At 51.3% G+C, this 20,474-nt stretch overlaps 9 protein-coding genes across 9 annotated transcripts; 4 read left to right on the top strand and 5 right to left on the bottom strand.

Moving 5' to 3' along the window:
• Nucleotides 1–421: 421 nt before the first annotated feature.
• On the top strand, nucleotides 422–3,918 carry JCM6883_003647 (uncharacterized protein; the record flags this gene model as incomplete). Its single annotated transcript, XM_076628618.1, has 9 exons — nucleotides 422–763; nucleotides 833–1,009; nucleotides 1,079–1,940; nucleotides 2,643–2,774; nucleotides 2,839–2,999; nucleotides 3,060–3,117; nucleotides 3,287–3,376; nucleotides 3,444–3,568; nucleotides 3,646–3,918. The coding sequence occupies 9 exons, from the start codon at nucleotides 422–424 to the stop codon at nucleotides 3,916–3,918; spliced, it is 2,220 nt and encodes a 739-aa protein (XP_076491354.1).
• A 352-nt stretch (nucleotides 3,919–4,270) lies between these two features.
• Nucleotides 4,271–5,356, bottom strand: SFM1 (protein-arginine N-methyltransferase SFM1; the record flags this gene model as incomplete). Its single annotated transcript, XM_076628617.1, has 6 exons — nucleotides 4,271–4,304; nucleotides 4,394–4,547; nucleotides 4,662–4,772; nucleotides 4,866–4,900; nucleotides 4,970–5,276; nucleotides 5,338–5,356. 6 exons carry the CDS (start codon nucleotides 5,354–5,356, stop codon nucleotides 4,271–4,273), a joined length of 660 nt encoding a protein of 219 aa, XP_076491353.1.
• Nucleotides 5,357–5,917: 561 nt separating this feature from the next.
• JCM6883_003645 (uncharacterized protein) lies at nucleotides 5,918–7,113 on the bottom strand (the record flags this gene model as incomplete). The annotated part of the gene is made up of 3 exons (XM_076628616.1): nucleotides 5,918–6,476; nucleotides 6,563–6,638; nucleotides 6,762–7,113. The coding sequence occupies 3 exons, from the start codon at nucleotides 7,111–7,113 to the stop codon at nucleotides 5,918–5,920; spliced, it is 987 nt and encodes a 328-aa protein (XP_076491352.1).
• Nucleotides 7,114–7,797: 684 nt separating this feature from the next.
• On the top strand, nucleotides 7,798–8,991 carry JCM6883_003644 (uncharacterized protein; the record flags this gene model as incomplete). Its single annotated transcript, XM_076628615.1, has 1 exon — nucleotides 7,798–8,991. The coding sequence occupies one exon, from the start codon at nucleotides 7,798–7,800 to the stop codon at nucleotides 8,989–8,991; it is 1,194 nt and encodes a 397-aa protein (XP_076491351.1).
• A 709-nt stretch (nucleotides 8,992–9,700) lies between these two features.
• JCM6883_003643 (uncharacterized protein) lies at nucleotides 9,701–10,830 on the bottom strand (the record flags this gene model as incomplete). The annotated part of the gene is made up of 2 exons (XM_076628614.1): nucleotides 9,701–10,383; nucleotides 10,452–10,830. 2 exons carry the CDS (start codon nucleotides 10,828–10,830, stop codon nucleotides 9,701–9,703), a joined length of 1,062 nt encoding a protein of 353 aa, XP_076491350.1.
• A 901-nt stretch (nucleotides 10,831–11,731) lies between these two features.
• JCM6883_003642 (Spo12 family protein) lies at nucleotides 11,732–12,540 on the bottom strand (the record flags this gene model as incomplete). The annotated part of the gene is made up of 3 exons (XM_076628613.1): nucleotides 11,732–11,855; nucleotides 11,919–12,005; nucleotides 12,356–12,540. 3 exons carry the CDS (start codon nucleotides 12,538–12,540, stop codon nucleotides 11,732–11,734), a joined length of 396 nt encoding a protein of 131 aa, XP_076491349.1.
• A 281-nt stretch (nucleotides 12,541–12,821) lies between these two features.
• JCM6883_003641 (uncharacterized protein) lies at nucleotides 12,822–14,764 on the top strand (the record flags this gene model as incomplete). Its single annotated transcript, XM_076628612.1, has 3 exons — nucleotides 12,822–13,313; nucleotides 13,372–13,677; nucleotides 13,751–14,764. 3 exons carry the CDS (start codon nucleotides 12,822–12,824, stop codon nucleotides 14,762–14,764), a joined length of 1,812 nt encoding a protein of 603 aa, XP_076491348.1.
• A 709-nt stretch (nucleotides 14,765–15,473) lies between these two features.
• JCM6883_003640 (uncharacterized protein) lies at nucleotides 15,474–18,716 on the bottom strand (the record flags this gene model as incomplete). The annotated part of the gene is made up of 5 exons (XM_076628611.1): nucleotides 15,474–15,747; nucleotides 15,814–15,985; nucleotides 16,049–16,357; nucleotides 16,426–18,301; nucleotides 18,369–18,716. 5 exons carry the CDS (start codon nucleotides 18,714–18,716, stop codon nucleotides 15,474–15,476), a joined length of 2,979 nt encoding a protein of 992 aa, XP_076491347.1.
• A 266-nt stretch (nucleotides 18,717–18,982) lies between these two features.
• On the top strand, nucleotides 18,983–20,107 carry PRE1 (proteasome core particle subunit beta 4; the record flags this gene model as incomplete). Its single annotated transcript, XM_076628610.1, has 6 exons — nucleotides 18,983–18,989; nucleotides 19,052–19,180; nucleotides 19,286–19,358; nucleotides 19,428–19,730; nucleotides 19,799–19,833; nucleotides 20,019–20,107. The coding sequence occupies 6 exons, from the start codon at nucleotides 18,983–18,985 to the stop codon at nucleotides 20,105–20,107; spliced, it is 636 nt and encodes a 211-aa protein (XP_076491346.1).
• Between the last annotated feature and the right edge of the window lie 367 nt (nucleotides 20,108–20,474).

The raw sequence follows: 20,474 nt of genomic DNA, 5'->3' as shown, positions 1-20,474 counted from the left end.
ACTTAGATTAGTTTAGCTAGCTTGTAAACTGGAAAAATGCAGCATATCTCATCTTCATCTTTTTCGCTCCTCACTTGTTCGCCTCGAGACCATCTCGCGAGAGTGTGCTCAGCATGGTCAATACATCTGACGACCAGTATGCAGCTCCGCTCCTCTCCTTCTCGCTCTCCTCCGACTCCGAGTCTTCCTCGAATGAATCAACTTCTCCAGTCCCTCGACTCGGTACTCTCCATCTTTCTTCCCGCTCCTCCCCTCATGAGGTCATTCAATTACTCGAGACCCCAACGCTGATCTCCACAGCTCCGAGAGGGACCGTGAGGCATTTAACTCCGGATAACTTGAGGAGATGTCGAACGGATGGGGTTCATCTCTCGTTGGAACACTTGTGAGTCCTCTCTCTTTCTCTTTCTCTCGCTGAGAGATGGCTGGGAAGAAGGATGGAGCTGATAAGAGTGAGGATGGGATGGGAGGGGATGGAGATAGTTTGGATTTCCAACCTCCGAATTATTCGACCGCTCCCTTTGGGTTGGACCATTTCCTTGGATTATCACCTTCACAAGTCCACCGAACAAGACGGTCGACCGGAGAGTCGAACGGGAATGAAGAGAAGGAGAAGGAGAAGGAGGAAAGAGTTTTAGTTTCAATGAGTTTATCGACGAGAACAAGCTCGACTACTTCAGAAGCAGGCGCGGATAGGACGAAGAATGTACCGACGAATGGAGAGAATGAAGCGATCGCGTTAGGAGGGAGAGGGGTCGTTAAAGTACGTTCGCTTCTCTACTCAAGTTTTCACTTTTTTGCCGGAAACTAGAATGGCGAGCGAGTCGTACAGGTCTCACCACGAGATTACCTCGAATGGAGTTTGGCAAGACCACCGGATCTGTTGTTCGCTCTAGCGGATGAACCGAATGAGCTGCTGCTAGGGGAAGTGAGTAAGAAGAGATTAGAGAAAAGTGTTAGGAGGAGTTTCAATTGGTTGAAAGAGATCGTTGAAACCGAAGGAGTTGGTGTAAGTCGTCGAAGTTTGTCTTATGTTCTTCGTGTCAAGTTGAACATATAGACTCGCCACCTCTTGCAGGATCGCACGAATCTCTTCGCAACTTTAATCGGAAACGACGACTTTTCACGACGTACCGAATTCTCCCTCGCCCTTCTCGGCACTAGCTCCTCTCGAGCTACTTCCTCCGCCTCTCCCGATCATTCCCTCGATCCTCATCTAGCCGGCTACGTTCTCGATTCCTCCTTCTCTTCTCCTCTTCTCAATGCCTCTCTCTCCCCTCTCCCTCGTGACAAACTGAGAATAGCGACTCTCCCTCGAGGTCCACATGAGATACTGAGACTCGTACAAGAGGTTGGGATCGATTTATTCGTAGAGGAATGGAGTCAAGATTGTTCGAGTTTCGGGATCGCTTTAGATTTCGATTTCCCCGTACCCGCGTCGTCCTCTTCCTCCTCCTCGAATAAGCTCTCAGTCGGTGTGAATCTCTACGATTCCTCCCACGCCTTGTCCTTCACTCCTCTCTCGAATTCTTCCCTCGCCCCCCCTCCTCCAGAAGAGAATCATCCCTTTGGCCCCCAACCCCCAACCCGAAGCTACATCCACCATCTCCTCCTCGCTCACGAATTAACTTCCCACGTCACTCTCGCACTCCACAACCAAAGTTTCATTCAGAACTTTTTCCGGGCGATTCGAGAAACCCTCAAGAACGGGACTTTCGAGATTGAGAAACGGAGGTTCGAGGAGATGTATTCAGGGGATCTGGGAGTAGTTGAGGAGGGGAGACGAGCGTGGAGAGAGGTGGAGAGGACGAGGGGGAAAGGGAGCTTGAAGGAGAAAGCTCTTTTGGAGGAAATGGCACGGAAGGAGGAGGAGGGGGAGAAAGTATTGGTGGGGAAAGTCGTGCAGGAGGGGATTAGGAGAAAGGAGAATGAGTGGATGTGTAGGCGGGGGCAGGAGGCAGAGAGGGGAAGGTGTAAAGAAATGTGAGCGATTTTTTTGAGGGAATCTACCTACTCTTCGCTTTGAGGTCGCTCTGTGGGCCTGGGACGACCGTAAAGGGGGTAGGGTCTTCGAGACGGGAGTATGCTTGAGTCGTAAGTACGTGATCGGCGTGTGAACTCGCTCAGGAAGTTTCGAAGCTTCGACCTCGCGTCTCCGGGCCGAGCTCAGTCAAAGCTCAACGTCGTAAATCCGGTCAGGAACCGGGTTGACGACATAGGAGAGGGACGTGAATCGTGCTTGAATTGAAGTCGGGATCTCTCGTGAACGCCCAGCCCTTTGGGAAAGGGTTCGTGCGCTGAATGGCTCGACATCGAGGCCTGAGGTGAGGTTCTTCTGTTCTTGCTTCCTTCTCTCTCATCTTTTCCGTCACTTCCTCGAAGAAAGAAAGGGAGCCGGCGGGCCTTTCGTTATGTCGCAACCCCGACGAAACCTGCAGACAGTACAGCAGCGGGTAGAGGCACGTAAGGCTTTTCTCCTACATTTCACCACTTAGACCCTGCACTGATTCCAGCCCGATTCTTGTTCCCATTCCTTTAGTTCATAGAGGTGAGAATATCCCTTCTCTGCTTCTTGGGGATTGCATCGTCAACCCTTTTCTCGAACGACGAGTCCTAACGACTCGTCTTGACCCTACTCGCAGCCGGACACGCGCGAGAAGTTGCGGGGACAATCCGCTTCACATTAGTCAAGCAAGGAGAACAGCCGCGAGAAGTTACAGTTGAAGAAGCTATCTTGGATTTCGGAGACGACGTCCTGTCCAGTCTCGAGAAATGTCAGTGCCCGATCTAGTTATAGCACTCGCTACCTCGTGTATAGCTGACGCGGGATCTGAACAGGGCCCGTGACCTCCGAGGAAGCTTCGACGAGCCAAAAGAACAAGGCCTCGCGAAAGAGGCGAGACCTACTTCGGGCTTGCGTAACGAGCTGGAGCCATCTAGTCACGAAGCATCCAGCGGTCCGACATGCGGTTGAAGTGAATTTGGACGCGCGCACAAAGGTAAATGCTCTTCGCAATGAACTCATCAACTGGGATTGACGTTTCTTGTCGATCAAACAGGCGCACGGCAGCTTTGCTACTTGCCTCACCAGAGATTTGGGAAAAGCTGGTCGTATGGGTGAGTCTGTTCTCTCCCCATTCCGGTCTCCATCCCTGCGCTCCATCTCACCACTTGACTTCTTTCGCAAAAATCTTCCGGCTTCAGTCGGTATCTGTAAGTTTGCTGTTCCTAGTCCCGATAGTTGAAGCTCAATCAAACCAGTCTTCCCTCTTTGCTTGCGAAACAGACTCCAAGTACTTCTTGAACGAGAAAGCGGGATACAATTTTCCAGACGCTGACTACGAAGAAATTTCTCACGAAGACTTGTTCAAGTGCTGTAAGTCCCCGTCCGATCCGTCGGATTCGACGACGACACTGATTGCACATTCCTCGATACTGCTCAGATGAGCACTACTACACGACTCAGCCTCCTTCTGATCCACTCCCCAACATCGATCTTCGAACTCAACTCGTCAGTTTGTATCTCATCAACACCCTACTTCCGACTTGGTTCCAGCTCGCGAAATTTGTGAGTCACCATCGTGCTTTTCCTTGGGATAGGAGGCGCAGCAATTGACGCAACAAGCTCGCCCTCTCGTCGGTTAGGCGGGAGCATTGTTGCGAAAGTTGCACAGGCAGAAACACAGCAGTATCGACGCTGCTGAGATTCCTCCGCTCGGTGACTCAGAACGCATGAAGCTCTGTTACGAGATCGAAGGAGACCATTTCGCCGACGTTCGCCACATCGCGACAAAGTATGGAAGAATCTTTGGGTTTCACAACGACGTCAACGAACCCCCTCCTTTGCACAGTCTCTCCCACTCCTCTGGTCGTCGTCACGACCGCTTCTTCCCCGAGAGTCGTAGGTTGGCTCAATAGATGATTGATATCTCTTGTTCCTGTTCTGTCCTTCAAGTTCTCCTTCCTGTCTCCCTCTGCTTTCAACCAGCCCCCATTTGTTCCTATCCGACAAGACTCTCTACTCTACTTTTCTCTACAATTTTGTTTCTGCGTTTATCGAATTCCCATCCGAAACGGAAGTCGGGAGCGAGGGCGAGACACCAATCGCCCTGCTTCGATCCGGCGAGCCAAATCCCTTTCGCTGTCAGATCCGCAACCAGCTTTCCTCATAGACAAGGCGCTGTAAACCTCATCACAATCTCCTCTCTTCGAGCGCATGAAATTGGAATGATCGATAATATAATTGGTTTCGTTTTTTCGCTCTTGTTATCTAGAAATCGTCTAATTCCCTATCCATATCATCCCTAGCGCCGTCCCAATCACAACTAATCGTCAATAACTTCCCTCGACTGGAAGCGAGAACGCGAAATGATCGAAGCAAAACGTGACTCACCTCAAATGTTCCCTCATTCCTTCCGGTAAGATCGGTTCCCCCGTCTTCTCATCGACGACGTACCGGAACGGCATTTCGACCGATTCGTTCTCGTAGCCTTTTCCGGGGAACTTGATCGTTGGGTGATCGACGAATTTGATCTCATCGAGTTTCTCTATTCGTCGTGGAATCGGAGGCGCAGCGGAGAGGGAGGGTAGAGAGGGGAAAGGGAGATTGTGGCGATGGTCAGCGAGAAAAACAGGACGGTGAGAGCAGAGATGGAACGTACTGAAATCTTGCACGCAAAGCTTCGTGACGCCTAGTGCTGTGTCCGTTGTCATTTGTACCGGACCGAGATGACGTGAGGGATAACCATCCTTTCGCAAGATGCCAGTTCGATCTAAACGACACAGTGTCGATCAGCTTTCGGATCGCGCTCGCGTGAAAATTGACGTTTTTGTGAACGAGAGGAGAGGTAATCGGGCAAGCTTACCCCGCGGAGGATCGTCCCCAAGGATACCACCGAATCTATCGACGAGGTAAACATAGTAATCAGCCGAAAGGTGCTTGCGTTGTCGAGAGAGCGTCGAAACTCACAGGAACCAATCAAACTCTCCTCCATCTTCCGGACCAACGACCTTCTCCGCCCTCGGATCCAACAAACAGACTTTCCCCAGCTCTACTCCTTCCTCTTGCATCAATTCCCTGACAGATTTCGTCTCTACTCTGAACCTCTTCTGATCCATTCCTTTCTCGAGTAACTGGGATCTCAGACTCTCGACCGAAGAAGGGGACAAGGAGGAGAAGATGACGGTTGAGGGAGCCGAGAGTCGGAGCATTTGAGCGTATTCCAAGGCGATCCAGTGAGGGAAGGTGGAGTTGGGATTGTCATCCTCCATGTGCTCTATATGGAGAGAGTACACGGATCAGCTCTATGGGAGCGTATCAGTGATTGAAGAGCTTACCGATAACGTAGGTAGGCATGATGGAAGAGGGAGAGAAGCTGAAGTTGAGCGAAAGCGAAAAAGCCTATTCAAGGACGAGAGAGTTTAGCGCGCTGATTAGTCAGCTGTCCGAGGATGCAAGTACGCTTCACGAGTACAGTAGAACACTCTATGACTGTGACGAGCGAGGTAGGACAGAAAGAGGGAGAAATAGAGATGAAGCAGCGAAAGAGGCACAAGGCGGAACGTGAGGGACTTACCGACGAGTGAGCGGGGTAAGCTGAGCTCCGAGAAGGGGAATAAGGTATGCAACCGGGCAGGAGTGAGAGGAAGAAGTTCAAAGGATGATGAATCGAAGTCGACTTTGAAGCTTGAAGCTGCAATTTTTCCTCTCCGAGACCCTCGTCAGAGAAATACAAGAACAAGCTTGGTAGGTCGACTGCTTCTCTAGGAGCGAGTTCATCCAGTCGAAGGAAGTGCTGAGAGCAGAAATTTGACGAGCTCAGTTTTGCTTGCGTGATCCCGTGAGGTTCACACGACGAACTGAAGAAAGACCATTACAAGAATAGCGGGGCAACAGCGAGTTGAGGTGGATTGGACGTTAAACGGAAAGTCCAAAGTGCCAAACACATTCTTCCCTCGCTTCTTCCTTCTCCTTCTTCTCCCTCGACCTCTTCCAAAACTCCATCGCTACTAAGCTCTTACACCAATCGTTTTCGTGATTCTCCCAGATGATCGCTATACCCCTGCTCCTAGCCTGATGTTCGAGTTTCGCGATCCTTTCTTTGAATTCTCCGACGATGCGAGGACGTTCGCTTTCGTTTCGAGGCCACAAGTCGAGATAGAGTTCCTCCAGGGCGTCCGCGTGGCGGATGAGGGTTTCAATAAGGAACAGAATTCGTCTCATTTGATGACGATGAGCCATAGGGGAACAGTCGAGCCGAAGTCGGACGTGGGGTTCGAAAAACGTATTGATGGGAACGCGGGGAGGATAATTCCAATCGGTGATCGTCCAATAGATATCGAGATCGTAGAGGAAGGGAACGGGGTAGACAAGTTCGATAGTCAGAATCCTCGAAATCCTCAAAATTCTCAGGAATTTCTGGGAGGCCGAATTGCTCGCGTGAGAAATACACTCGATCTGCGACGATACAGTCGAGCTGAAAGGCGAGGGAGTAATCGAGATCGGGAGCTTTGTAACGCAGGTTGCGAAGCGCCAAAGCTCGGAGGGCGGGGAAACGCGAACTCGACAGGAAGTGGTCTCCAGGCTTCGAGCTGAGGGAGACTGGGATCTGGACCGTGTCGATCGACAGTTCGACAACCTGGGAAAGGACGAATTGTGCGGATCCGCGCACTTCGCTGTTTTGGAGCGAGAGTCTCGTAATGTCTGTTGGAACGGCGATCGATTAGTGCCTTCCTTCGGAAATCGTGGCGAGAGAGCTCACGTTGGTGACTTCCTATAGTATCCATGTTTAGATAACTCCCTTTGATCCTCCATTCAGTCGTTTCTGCGTAACAATCCGGCGGATAAGATGGTCTGTACCAATTATCGTCCGTCCAGCTCTTGATCTTTCCCTTCAAACACCCTTTCACTCTCCTCGTAGCATCCTCGAAGGTACTCAGATACACCTTTTCAGCCATGAGAGGTTGAGCCAACTCGCGAAAGGTTTGGTTGACGAGTGAGAGAGACGAGAGGGTACGAAGTCGTTCCTTGTACGAGTCGTGCGTCGACTCACATCTAGTTGCGAGCTTAAAGATTGGGAGGAGGAGTTCGGGAGGGAGAGAAGGAGTCGTCATTGGTCGAGGGAGATGGTGGAGAGAGAAAGTTGCGCCGGAGGCCTGGGGGTCCGCTTCGGTCGGACGTGAACGATCGTTTGGGAGAGTGGAATATGGACGGTGAATGGAAAGTCGAGTGGGAATGAAAAGAGAGAAGGAGAGGAAGGAGAGAGCCGAAATCGATTAACGCGAGCCGAAGGAGTTTGACAGCGTATTGCAGGTGTAGTTTGACGAGCTTCACAGTAATCTAAGAGGTTGTGAGGTTTTGAGTGACGAGCGAAAGACAGAAAGAGATGAAAGAACGATTCGATCAACTTTTGCTCTCTTACGCTTCACTCGGTTCTCACAATAACGCTCGAACGGCATCAGCTGCTACTAAGACCTACCAAGATCCCGAATCGCGCGCGAACGACCTTGACCATCAATCGATCCGCTCCCCAATTGGCTTCATCTCGAAACGACGATCTGAGCGCATAGCTTCCTCCCAGTGCGCTCAATCTACTCCTTCAGCTTGCAACATACTCGGGACTAACAACATTAGTGCGCGCAGACAATCTTCCAGCACTTCCAAACCCGCTCGAACCTCGTTCTCTCCGTCGACCTCTCTCACCTCGCTCTATCTCCCTCCTTCTTCCAAACCCCTGATCCTCTTCAGACTCGCTATCTCTCAACATCCGACTCCGTGCCCTCCCTCTTTGTTCAACTATGCCGATTCCTTTTCTCCCGACAGAAATCATCGCCGAGATCGTCTCTCACCTTCGCTCTTCCGGTAGTCAACCTGTCATCGATAGCATCTCGAACGGTAGAGCAATCTCTCTGGTTTGTCAACGATTCTTCCCGATCGGTCAGGCTCTCCGATGGAGGCTCGTAAGAATCGACTCATCGACAATCTCTTCCCTCGTTCGACATTTCCAGGAATTCCCTCATCTCGCGCGATTGGTCCGGATTATAAGCCACATAGCGGCGGAGGAGGAGGAGGAAGAGGAGGATGCAGATACTTTCCGAGCCGAATCACTCAACGACTTGCTACTCGTTTTGAGCTCGACTTCCTTACTTAACGCACTCAGATTCGTAGCGAGCGTCGAAGAAAGCTCTAGTGCGGCTTTCACATCGATCATGCAGATTGCAAGCGCTCTGCCCCAACTCGAATTGTTCTTCTTCAAGATCCATGGAAGAGTAGCCTGGACGCCCGAGGTTGCCAGTACTTTCAACAACGGTTTCGCAGCCCTTCGCAGTATGGCGGCTCAGTTTCCCGACACCCTGATCATTGAACCTGGTCTCGACGCGATCCCTCCCTCGACTCCTCGCAAGAAGCTGGAATCCTTGATGGCTTCTGTCGAATCCACTGTAGAAAGCAACCACAACTCGCCAGGTCTCATGTCCTATCTTCTCCAACAACTCGACCCCTCGGCCCTTCTTCACTGCGTGTTCAACCGCCTTCCCGCTCACGACTTAAACTGGGAATTACTCTCACGCTGTTCTCGCTTAACGAATCTTTACATTACGGTTCAAGCATCGCATGGGTCCAATATCTACTCCGGCCTCATCGATCATCTCGCCGGTTTTCGCTCGTTGCGGACTATCGATGTCGATGCGACCGGACCGGAGGACACGGAGGACCCGGTTTTCGAAACGAACATCTCTCTTCAGCAAGTCCTCGCCGCTTGTCCAGCCTCGTTCAGGAGTTTCAAAATGGACCAGCTCAATTTCAGCGACTACGAATCGATTCCTCTACGTCAGCTACCTCCCTCCCTGGATCCGGAACCGGTTCGATTGAGCGCCCTTCGGCCTGATGGTGGAGGAGACTACTACCCTTTCATCGCGTGGAAGGAGGAAACGAAGGAGGGTGGCGAAGTGCGATGGTATCGTAGCGAAGTCGAGGAAGAGAGCGAAGCGTGAAATGATACTCTGTGAGCTCCGAGGTTCTCGTGTCGTATCTCGAGTCATGTCAAATCTGATCTCTTCCGCCAAATTAGCCCGGGAGCCGAGGGGACGAGCAGCAACTCTTCGCAAGAAGTCCGGACACATCAGGAGAACAAAACGAAGGCGGAAGAGAGGAGGAACTCGAAAATGGAGTTAGAGGTTCACGCTTGGGAAATGTTACTCTTGATTTGTTCTTATTCTCTCTATCTTCACAATTTTATTTCTTTCGAAACTCAGAATGTCTCCTTACTCTCCGTGTCAGAGAGAATGAGACAATTTCTGCGTTCTTCGTCGCTGTCAGGCAACTGTCAGGTTTTCCAATTTTCCTGTTCTCGCTCCCTCAGATTCCTCATTCAAGACAGGATGAGGCTACAAAGCCCGTGAGAACATCGCTCGCGGTTAGGGATGAGGCAGGCGCGTGAGGCGAATAGACTTTGTTGAGCTTGATTTCGCATTTCTTTTCCCTCGTCGGGCCGCATATGTCTGGCATCGTTGAGTGTTCGAGAGACAAGTAGATAGTGTATACATCGTGGCAGAGAACAAACGTAAAGGAACGAGACGAGTCCACAAACAAGGGAAAGACAAACAGCAAAGAAACTAAATTTAAATCCGCCTCGAGAAGACAGATCCAGAATCGCCCTCATGATGACTACCACGGACCTCACTCTACCGCTCGTCGAGTCCTTCACTCCTTCTCTCTTCTCCTTCGTTGCCTCGTCCAGAATTCGTGCGAGATATACGAATCTTCATCGTTTTCAGGTTGAGCTTCGAAGACCAACTCAATTCCAGATCGCTTGCATTCCCCCATGACTCGTTCAACCCCGAGAGTGCTGAAACACAGGTCTGGCGTTTCCACACGGGAGGGCTGGAGAGAAAGATCGAGGTAAAGTGATTTGAGGGATAACGTTTCTGATTCTCTGTGGGCTGCGATCGATTCTGAGAGCTGCCTCGACGCCGAAAATGACCAGTTTCTCCTCGAGACGAGGATACGAAGGTGATGTACGGACGCAAGTAACTGGGTGGAGTCGAGGGCGAAATTACTGTCATAATAGACGTCGGCCAAAATGCGAGGAGCGTAACCGGAAAGGAGACCCGTCATAGCGAGGAGGTAGAATTCATTGTGAACAACGATAGCTTCAAGTTGTGGAAGGAGCTGGGAAAGGTTCGTCTTTGCTAATTGCCGCAATTCTTCAGGATCCTCGAACCAGTTGAGGCCTAGAGCTCGAAGTGATGGTAATACCTTCGGATTCAATAGGTTTACTACCGGAGACCCCTGGCACTGGTAATCAATGGTAAGAGATCGAAGGGAGAGGATTGGACCGCCGATGCTGCAATTGTAACGACCGCCGATTTGGAGGTTGTGCAGCTCTGTGCGCGGAGTACGAAAACGGTCAGCACGGCTCCTAGGGTTCAAGATAACGGGTTCTACAACTTACTCGGATACTGGACCAGATCACTAAGATCGATCGAAGGTTCTTTGCAATTGCTAAAGCGCTCGATGTTGCAAGTTTTAAGACCTCTTTGACGGCCCACCAGGGCCTGAACTGCCTCCGACGGTACTTGCCCCGACACGATCAGTTCCTTGAATCTCCAGGTTTTATCCTTCGCCTCGGCTAGGAGCTTGAGCTGAGCCTCCGACTTCAAATCGACTATTTCGAAAAGGAGAGGTTGTGCGATCGCGCGGAATTGTCGAGATACGAGAGAAAGGGTGCAGAGAGTGGCTTGACGTGCGTCGTAGGTCGTCGAGTGATAGGTGTGAGGGACGGTCGATTCGATGATGTCGCGAACGAGTTCGGGAGGGAGAGAAGAGAACATCTCGACTCGGCGAGGGAAAGAAAGCGCGACTAGTTGCGGTTCGGAAGGAGTAAGGATAGAGCTCGGGTTGATTGACTAGCTCGTGGAGTCTGTTTGAACAGGGGAGGAACGAGTTAGCGATGGGACGAGGAGCTTGCCGGACGATTGAGCGAGCACTTACCGGGTTGAGAGGGCTGATCGTATCGAGTCCTTCGCGTATCCCCTGTGTCGTAAGACAAGTTCGACAAGTCCAGAGTTGTCGGATGGGAGAGAGCTTGTGATTGAAAGAAATGTTGACAGATGATGAGAGGTCGGTTCTGTGACTTCTCGGGAGCTACTGGCGATGATCTACTGTGCTCTGGGCTGTTCGATTCTGTAAGAATGCCGTGGTGCGGCACTGGGGGTGAAGGGTGAAGGGTGAAGGGCAGCGCTCGAATTCCTCAATGCAATTTCGCACGCAAGTTTCGCGAGCTGACTCGCTGTCAGCGAGGCTTCAACTTTGCTGCAGCTCTCTGAGCGTGTCTTCCGCAAGGGCCAGCTCTCGCAGATTTCGACGACGAACCGCAGGGAATTCGCTGCGAACGAAGTCGTCAGAACCGGCGGGTCGACGTCGAGGTCCAGATACGCTCAATGAATCAGGCCCTAGCCGTGTGACGATGACAAAACTGATAATAAACATTGAATGAACAAGAAAGAGACCAAAAACAAATAACGGGGCAACGAAGAACGAGAAACGAAAACTAGGGGGAAAGAAAAGCTGCCACGAAAGGTAAAAGGTGACGCCCCGAGAAGGAGCAGGGCGCTAATCTGTGGAAAGTAGGAAGTCGAGACAGGGTCGACGATAAGATAAGTGTACAATAAGGGAGGGGAAAGTGCGAGATGAGGTGCGAAAGAAAGAATGCAGTTTTCGGGTTTTGTAGGTTTAGAAAGGTGCGTCGTTCTCGTTCGATCCCGATACAGAAGAGGATTGACCGAGACTCGATTTAGGTTTCGAGCCGGCTTGTTGGGAGGATTGGAAGGAGGAGGAAAGTGATAGAGGTTTTCCCCTACGAACGAGAGATTTTGTCAGTGAGAGAAGCAAGATGGAGGACGAGAAAATGTGCGCTCACTTCGTGTAGTGACGTTGTTTCGATTGAACGAGTTTCTTTGTGCAAGGGGAGACCATAGTATCCGTGGGAGAGTGGAAAGAGGATTGGCTGTTGAATGAATCAGAATGCGAAAGGGAGCGAGGTTTTATAGGAGTGGTCGGGGGCATCGGTGAGTTGTTTGATCGATACGGAGGGATTGTACAAGGTCGAAGAATAGGAGTGGGTACGTTGAGTGAGAACGTGGGAAAGTCATGTTGAGTGATTTTTCGGGTTCGAGATTTGACCGCGGGAACGATGAGTCGCGAGTGATTTCGAGGGAGAGTTCGGCGAATGGTAAATGGTTTTTCGTAGTGAGAGTGGACAGAAGAGTGTGAATGAAGGTGTTTTGGGAGGAGAGACGAGTCAGCCAACAATTTCCCATGACCGAAACAAACTCGAAAAGAGACGATTGGACTGACCCTGAAGCGGCCATCTTCTTCATGAGGAATCCCTTGGCACCTAAATGCATAGGAGCGTGACCCTGTTCGAGTTGGGAACCAGTTCCTTGAGGTTGATCAGCAGCTGATTGGGCGTCGTGCATCGGTTGGATCGATTGACCAGAGGCGGGAGAGGCGGTGGTGACTTGGAAAGAAGGGGCAGACATGTTTGATAGATTGGTAGAGATGTAGAGTACGAAGTTTGCAGTCGAAGGTGGATGAGAGGAAGGAAAGAACATTTGTTGAGCGAGATTCGCTAAACAACAAACCCTTCCTCGCCTCCTGGAGTTTAGCTGGCATTTATCCCGTATCTATTATACTATAGAAAAGCCAACAGTAAAAGACCAAACGTCCTCGGATCTTGGGAGAGATTGAAGTGAATCCGAAATTCAAGGACTCGCTTACACTCTCATCTGAACTCTTCACTCAACTCGCCACCACAGCATAGATGGACGCAGAAGAGAACCAATCACGATCAATGGCCTCACTCGGTCGACTACCACCCGAACTCAAGGCTCAAATCGTTCGAGATCTCTACTTCATCCTCGCAGAAGAAGCCGATCAACCCGACCCTTGGCTCGAACACCTCAACGACAAGTATGGAGAAGAGGTCGCTCTCACAGCTACGGTACAAGCGAGCGCAGGTTCAGAAGAACAGTTGGTCAGGAGCTACGAAATCATGAATGGAACTCAACAGGCCGATGAGCTACCTCTGGTCGACGATATTCCGAAAGGAGGCGAAGACGACGAGGACGCCTGGGAGGACGAAGGAGACGACGAGAAACCCGCAGGAGGAGTCTCAGGACAACCGACCTTGGAGGAGTTGATGAAAACGAGACGAGTACTCAACGAGATCTCGCAACACGAGTTTGCGAGTCTGCACAACTTGTCGTTGGTCAATCGAGAATTTGCGGAATTGTCGTTCCCCTGGATCTGGCATGTGAGTTCCCCTCGGTTTCGTATTTCTGTATTTCGCAAGTTGATCATTTCGCCGCCAGGAAATCGACCTGGAGGATACAAACATCAGTCATCTCTGGACACTCGTTACCGAAGTCCTCCCTCGACACGCTCAGCACGTTCGATCCCTCGCATTCGGTCAATCAGATGGAACAATCCTCCCCTTCATGACTTCAGCCTCTGATCGTTATCGCGCAGAGAGGGACCTCATCGAGACAGCTGAACGACTATCAAAGATCAGAGATCCGAAGGTGCTCGAGTACAGTGTTAGGAGGAGAAGGACGAAAAGTCTAATGATTGCAGAGTTGATCAAAATGTGTCCAAACATCGAGCGAATCGACTGCGAGGTACGTCCACAACGCTCTGCTTCATATGCGCAACGCGGTGTACTGACGTCTCTGCGGATGATCCTGTCGTTAGGCTTTCCAAAAACACCCGATTCCGGAAGAAGCTTACGAAGACGATCCGACCATCATTCGGGAAGCAGAAGTCTACCACACCGATCACGCCCTCGAAGCAATCCGTTCCCATCTCGGACCAAAGTTGACAGACCTCACTCTCCTCATCAACGACGACGACATCTCATCCGAACTCGATGTCGCAAAATTGCTCGAAGGATGCCCGAAATTGCTCAGAGTCGATCTCGCAGTCTATTGCGGCAGGGAGAACGCTCGGGATAGGACACGGCTGCACGAGGCGCTGTTGAAGTTGGAGAAACTCGAAACGTTGGATATCGGAGCTGGACAATTTATCAACGACGAATTCGCTCAACTCGTCCTCGAACGAATGAAATCCAGGGAGGAGGAGGAGGCCGTCAGTCGTAGTCAGGGCGGAGAATCGACATCGAACCCGTTCCCGAATCTCCAATGTCTCGCACTCGTCGAATGTCCCGATCTCTCTTTCGAATCCTTCTTCAACCTCATCCACTGTTTCTCCTCGACTCTCCGTATCCTCGACATTGATTCCACCCCTCACGCGAACCATCCCGAAGTCACGAAGAAGTATTTAGGACGACCGTTCAACCTCCCTCAACTTCGAACTCTTGTACTCTCAACTCCTCACGAAGCGAAATTTCTCGACTCGTTCGTCGATTGTAAACTCGTCGAATTCTGTCTCGGATTCTGTCCCTCGTTCTCGTACAAGGACATCGAAGATTTCATCACTCTCCATCAAACGACTTTGAAGAAGATCGAAGTTGCCGACGATGCGGCCTTGAGTGAAGCTCAGTTCGAAAGTTTGGAAGTGTTCTGTCATGCAAAGGGGATCAGCGTCGAGTTGTTGGAACCGGATAGTGACGAGGAAGATGAGGAAGATGAGATTGATCCCAGTGATCTGGACGAAGACGACGAGGGAGGATGGTACGACGAACAGACGGATGACGATGAACCAGAGGAAATTTACGATAGTGATGACTCTCAATTAGGTTTTCTTTGATAGCAAATCATAATGTGCGAAGAGTGCAAACCACGTTCCATCTGCGTAGAACAATCCCGGATTCATCCGCCAAGGTCGGAGAAGTTCGTTGTTGCGTGAAGCAAGGGAAAAGAGCGAATGCCGGTCTTCGCGAAAAGAAATCACTTCCTCGTGTCTCCTTGTCCGCGTCGGACGACGTCGAGCGCCAAGAGACGTCGAGCTCGACAGCGGTCAAGCGGCCGCTCAGGTTTATCCGCTTTGATGAGACTAGGCATGACTGATCGGGGGCCTTCAAAGGACCAATGTTTCGGAAACGGGGACAAAACAGAGGTGCGAAGCCTCAGATTCGACTCCTTGCCTAGTCTCTTGCGCACAGGGTTGGTCTCTCGCGCCGTAGTCGCGGCAGGTGTCCACGGCTGCGAGAGAAAAGACGAAAAGACGGACCGAGCGAGACAATCGCAGTTTCAAAATACAACCTCTCACACTCTCGAAGCTCGAAATGGCCTGAAGGACAACGAAGAGAGACGAATGGCGTAGAGTAGTTGCAGAGTATGAAAGACAAGGATCCAACAAGGTGAATGGAGAGGACTGCACAACACGAGAAAGAAAAGTAAACTAAACAAACCAAAGGAAGAAACACAAAGCCATTCTACCCCATTCGCAGTGTCCAGCACAAAAAGAGATCCAGATATCTATATAGAGCCCTCGCCGAGACCCATTTCCCACAAGACTAAGCTACCAGCGACCGATTCCACTCCTCCCAACTCTTCAACTCGTCCCGAATCTTCTCGAGTCGTTCTCGATCGACCGGATGAGTCCTCATATAGCCGTCCAACATCCCAACCGGCGATGAGCCATCGTTCGAGTTCTTCGAATGATGATGGACGCTCGGATTTGGCGAGAACGCCAAGTTCGTCGAAGACGCCGAAGTCGAGGGAGCAGCGAGTCGATTCTCCCAGAAGTCAAGAGCGAATCTCGGATCTATGCCACTACCCGCCAGGAGTCTGTACCCGTCCGAAGCATTCATCAGCGTCCGAGATTCGCAAAGAGAGGAGAGAAAGACAGCTAACCGTAAAGCAACGAGATCCGCCTCTGACTCGAGTTTCCGACTCTCACAGCTATTCGCTGCGTGTCCCCAGAACCCGAACCCTGCTTGAGCGCCTTCGTTAAACGATTTCCCGAGGGCGTCGTTGATGAATGGTCCGAGAATCATCGTCACGGGGTAGAGTAACGTTCTCACGACTAGAGGAGAAGACAAAGCGTCAGAGCTGCTCGAATGAGCGAGAGAGCGAGAAGGTGACGTACCGTCCGACGCGAGACGAGCGAGATGGGGCATGAGGAGGTTCATTGATGCGTATGACTCGAGAGTGTGGGAGAGGATCAAGTGAGATGTCTCGTGCGAGAGTAAGACGGCGAGAGATTTGCATTGCTCTTGTGTAGGGAGAGTCGATGGAACGAGGTAGGAAGCGATGGGATCGAGCTCATCGGACAGAGGTTGAGAGGGAGTCGAGGAACGGGAAAAGAAAGAGAGTCGACTCGAGTTCGTCGGTGGAGAAGACTGCTTGGGAGGTGGAGAGGGAAGAGCGGTGTCGCCGAGAACTTCTTTGAGGAAACCTGGAAGAAGCAAACGTTGGGGAGTCAGTCTCGCAACGAATCGACGGTACGAGAAGCGGTCAACATACCGGTGTAGACAACGATCACTCCCCTTCTCCCTTTGTCCTCGACGGTCTGCGCTTCGGGCGAGAACCCAAAGCTGAAGGCATTATTCTCGTCTCGATCAATAACGAGAATATCGTATTCGACCTGTAACTGCTTCCCGTCCTCGTTCTCGGTCAAGTGTTTCGACACGACCAACTCGTCCTTCCACGTCGACTCCCTCGCAGCCGCTCTCCCCTCCAGTAGATACTTCATCGGAGGAGGTTTCAGCGCCTCTCCCTCTCCCTTCGCTCCCGCCCCTCCTCTCGTCACTCCCTCGACAACGCCTTTCTCCAAAGCTCTCAGTACCGCCTCGGTCCATCTCACTCTCCAATCCCTCTGATCGAGTACAACTCCACCAAGTAACATCCTCCTACCCGTCTCTGGATCAACTCCTTCGTCCGGTAAATCGAGCACTTGTCTCAGTATCGCGACCCAATCGAGCGAAGTCCCCTCCGGAGCAACCGGCACAGTCTCTCCATTGTGAACGGTCGAAGTCGTCGCGGATTGAACGACCCGTCCGACCGAGAGAATCGATTCGACTAACTCAGATTCTTCTGAAGGGGAAAGCATGACGAATCTCCAACGACCGGTTACTGGAGTACGTTCGAGAGAAGCAACGGCGACGAGTCCGAGTAAGAGGAAAGGGGAGAGAAGGAGGAGAGGTAGACCGAAGAAAGCGTTGAATCGAGCGAAGAGTCCGGACGGTTGAGCGAGACTACTCGAGTAGTATTGTGAAGCGAGTCGGCTGAAGACGGATGCGGTTAGAGAGGAGGGATCGCGGAGGTAACGTTGTCGGAGGAGGAAGATCGCTTTTGATCGGACAGAGAGGGGGAGGAGAGTGAGAGAGAGCCGAGTGACCCAGACGAGAACGTGAAGGGCTTCGGTAGATTTGAGAGCGGTCGCGAGGGGAACGAGGAAATGAATGCCGGAACGAGGTCGGGTCGAGGAGAAGGCACGGGAGAAGAGAGAGACGGGTGCGGGAATAGGAATCGAAAGTTGAGGTCGAATCGAGGGTCGGAAAGAGGGTGATCGTAACTCGACGAATTGGATCTTTGTGTCGACGTATCTCCGACGTATACCACCATCTCCGCCTCTACCCTCGACTCCCTGCACTTTCCTCGCACTCGGTGATTCCTCCAGCGTAAAGAACGCCAATCCTGCTCTCTTTCTTCCAACCTCATACGGTTTCCCCAATTTCCACCTTGACGAACCGGTCGTCTTCGAGCTCGAGTTCGAGCTCGAGTCGAATCGATTTGTCGTCCTCGTCGCCGTCGTCCTTGTCGTACGATTATAAGGTCTTGAAACCGCGTGAGTTTTTGAATACCAATAAGCTCTCCTAAACGTCTCATAATCTCGTCCTCCATTGTCTCTACACCTCCCAACTCTATGACACCTCTCGAAATGTGACATTCTCGTTCCCGCCCTTCCTCCTCCGCTTTTCAGTTCCTCCTCGACTTGTTCCATAAATTTCTTTTTCGGACACCACCTATGATGATGTCCTTTCATTTGTAACCCGTCTTTCCATGCTCTGGAACCTTGGGAGAAATGTAAAGCGACTTCTTGTCGTACGAGGTTGATACAGTAGCGGAAATGACCTGCTCGTTGTGGTTCGTGTCGTCTTCGTTCGTCGAAATATGCGAGAGGGAACCGACGACAGAGCTTGAGATGACGAGAGGCGTCTTGGGCGCATCGACGGGTACGAGGAGAACGGGTGAAGACGCCGGAGAAGTTGGAAGTGCGGAAATTGAGGTGAGCGGGACGCCAGGTTGAGGAACGACGGTGGGAGAATCGGAAACGGAGACGGTAGAGAGGGAGGAGGTAACGATAGAGACGACTTTTGAGCGGGTTCAGGCGTGCTTCCTGTGTGTCTTCGGTCTCTAATCAGCTCGAGGTCAAAACGAGGAGACTAGATCTCGGCGGAACGCACCGTATTTCGTGCCCTTTCCGCCCCATTACCTCGAGAGAAGCTCTGCCCGTGTTCCTTGTTCCCTAAACAAGTCTTTCTCCAACTCCAGGCTCGAGTTTTGTCCTGACTCGACGAAAATCTGTTTTCGGTCGAGAAATCCGATCTGAAAGGGTTCGAACTGAATGACCTCGTGGTCGATCGAAACGCATTCCCAGCAACTATCGTCTGAAGATTGTGTGATTGATGTAAGAAGGAGTGCGGTAGATTGAGGTGGGGTCGAGCGGAGAGGGCCGAAGGAATGGAAGGAAATTTCATCGCGGTTTGAGGCAGAGTCTGGCGGAGGAAGGAGCTCTGTATGAAACGGGACATGTTGTACTATTCTTGCTGTTGCCTACGAGGGAGACGGTGGTCTGCGTCGAGGACCGCGCGGATTCGAAAGAGAGTTGAGTAAGGAACGTTCGAGGGAAGGGGGGGAGTGCGTCGAGGTAGGCCTCTCTCGAGGGAGGAGTTTTAGGGGAGGTCCGTCGCCAGTCTAACTGTCGGTTCGGGTTGACTGTTATGGGACGGAAAGAGGGAGAGAAGTTGCGAATGTCTCTTTCTCCCCATTCATCAACTCCCTTCAACTCGATCTCACAATGGAAGGTGAGCGATCTAGACAGTAACGAGTACTCATAGCCGCGTAGCTGATCATTTTTTGCTCCCAGTCTCCTTCGGTATCACTGGTAAAGACTACGTCTTGTTCGCATCCGACACTTCGGCCGCTCGTTCGATCGTGAAGATGAAGTCGACAGAGGACAAGCAGAAGGTAGTAGGGAAACATCTATGTATGGCTTGTGAGTCTAACTCTCTCTGCTTCGACGAGATGAGTTCACTTCGCCGCGTCATCTTTGCTGACTCTCTCTTCCTCTCTTCCTTTGCGCTGGAATGATGGGTCATAGACTCGGGTGAACCAGGAGATACGGTACAGTTTGCTGAGTACGTAGAACGTAACTTGCGTCTGTATCAAATTCGGTTCGTCGTCTCCCATCGTCTCCCATCTCCTCCTCTCCCCATCTGACGCTCTCTCGTTCTTAATCGTAGTAATCACGTTCCCCTCCGACCTCCCTCCGCCGCCTCGTGGGTCCGTACCCAACTCGCACAATCCCTCCGTTCCCGCAAACCGTATTCCGTCAATCTCCTTCTCGGCGGGTTCGACCCTACCTCGTCGACCCCTTCCCTGTTCTGGATTGATTACTTGGGTACGTTGGGAGAAGTACCGTATGCTGCACATGGGTACGGGGCGTATTTCGCGTTGAGTACGATGGATCGTTGGCATAAACCCGATGGCACCTTGGAGGAAGGGTTGGAATTGTTGAGGAAGTGTGTCAATGAATTGGAAACGAGGTCAGTTCCGAGCTGCACTTGAGCAATCACGAGGTTGAAAAGCTGATTGTATCCTCCGGGATTGACAGGTTTATCGTCAATTTGGGAGAATTCACAGTTCGAGGTCAGTTTTCCTTCCTCTCTCGTCTCTCTACTCTTTTGGGTCTGTGCGTTTTCGGACAGTCGAGGAGTGCGCGCGGTGAACGGAACGGTAGCCAGGCATCTTGAGGATCGCAGAAGCACGATCGAACGAAAACCCTCGTCGGAATCTCATAGCTGACACACTGTTTCTTCTCACGCGTTTCACAGTGGCCGACAAAGATGGTGTACGACTAGTAGATCTCAAGACGGGCGAAACGATTGATCCAGCAGTGCACGCCGCGAAGCGACAATATTGACCAACGGATTCTCTCTCTCTTCACTTGTCGCACGAACTTTTGTAGTTACTCAGCAGTAGAAATCTTCGCAATCTCTCAAGAGTTGTTCTTTGTATCCCTTCAGCTTTCAGCGCGTGAGCTCGACGACAGACCAGGAGAGAGGAAAGTTTTCCGTTGCGAAATCTTTGCGGAAACCTCGTGTAAAAGAGCTCTTTTAGCGTCCTCAACTTGGTTTAGTTTGCGGAGAGATAACCGTTTCCCTCTCTATCAAGGTTTACAGTATAACAAATAGATTTAGCTTACATTCCTCAGAAGATTGCACGCGTCCACCACGAAAATCTCTCAATTGAAGTTGTTCCGGCACTTTTGTTCGCTTCTTCTCCTATCT

This window comes from Sporobolomyces salmoneus, assembly GCF_050403485.1.
Source record: "Sporobolomyces salmoneus JCM6883 DNA, S_salmoneus_JCM6883_v1_ctg2, whole genome shotgun sequence".
NCBI classification, from domain to species: Eukaryota; Fungi; Basidiomycota; class Microbotryomycetes; order Sporidiobolales; family Sporidiobolaceae; genus Sporobolomyces; species Sporobolomyces salmoneus.
Note: the sequence above shows the minus strand (reverse complement) of the source record. Positions and strands in the feature narration are given on the sequence as shown.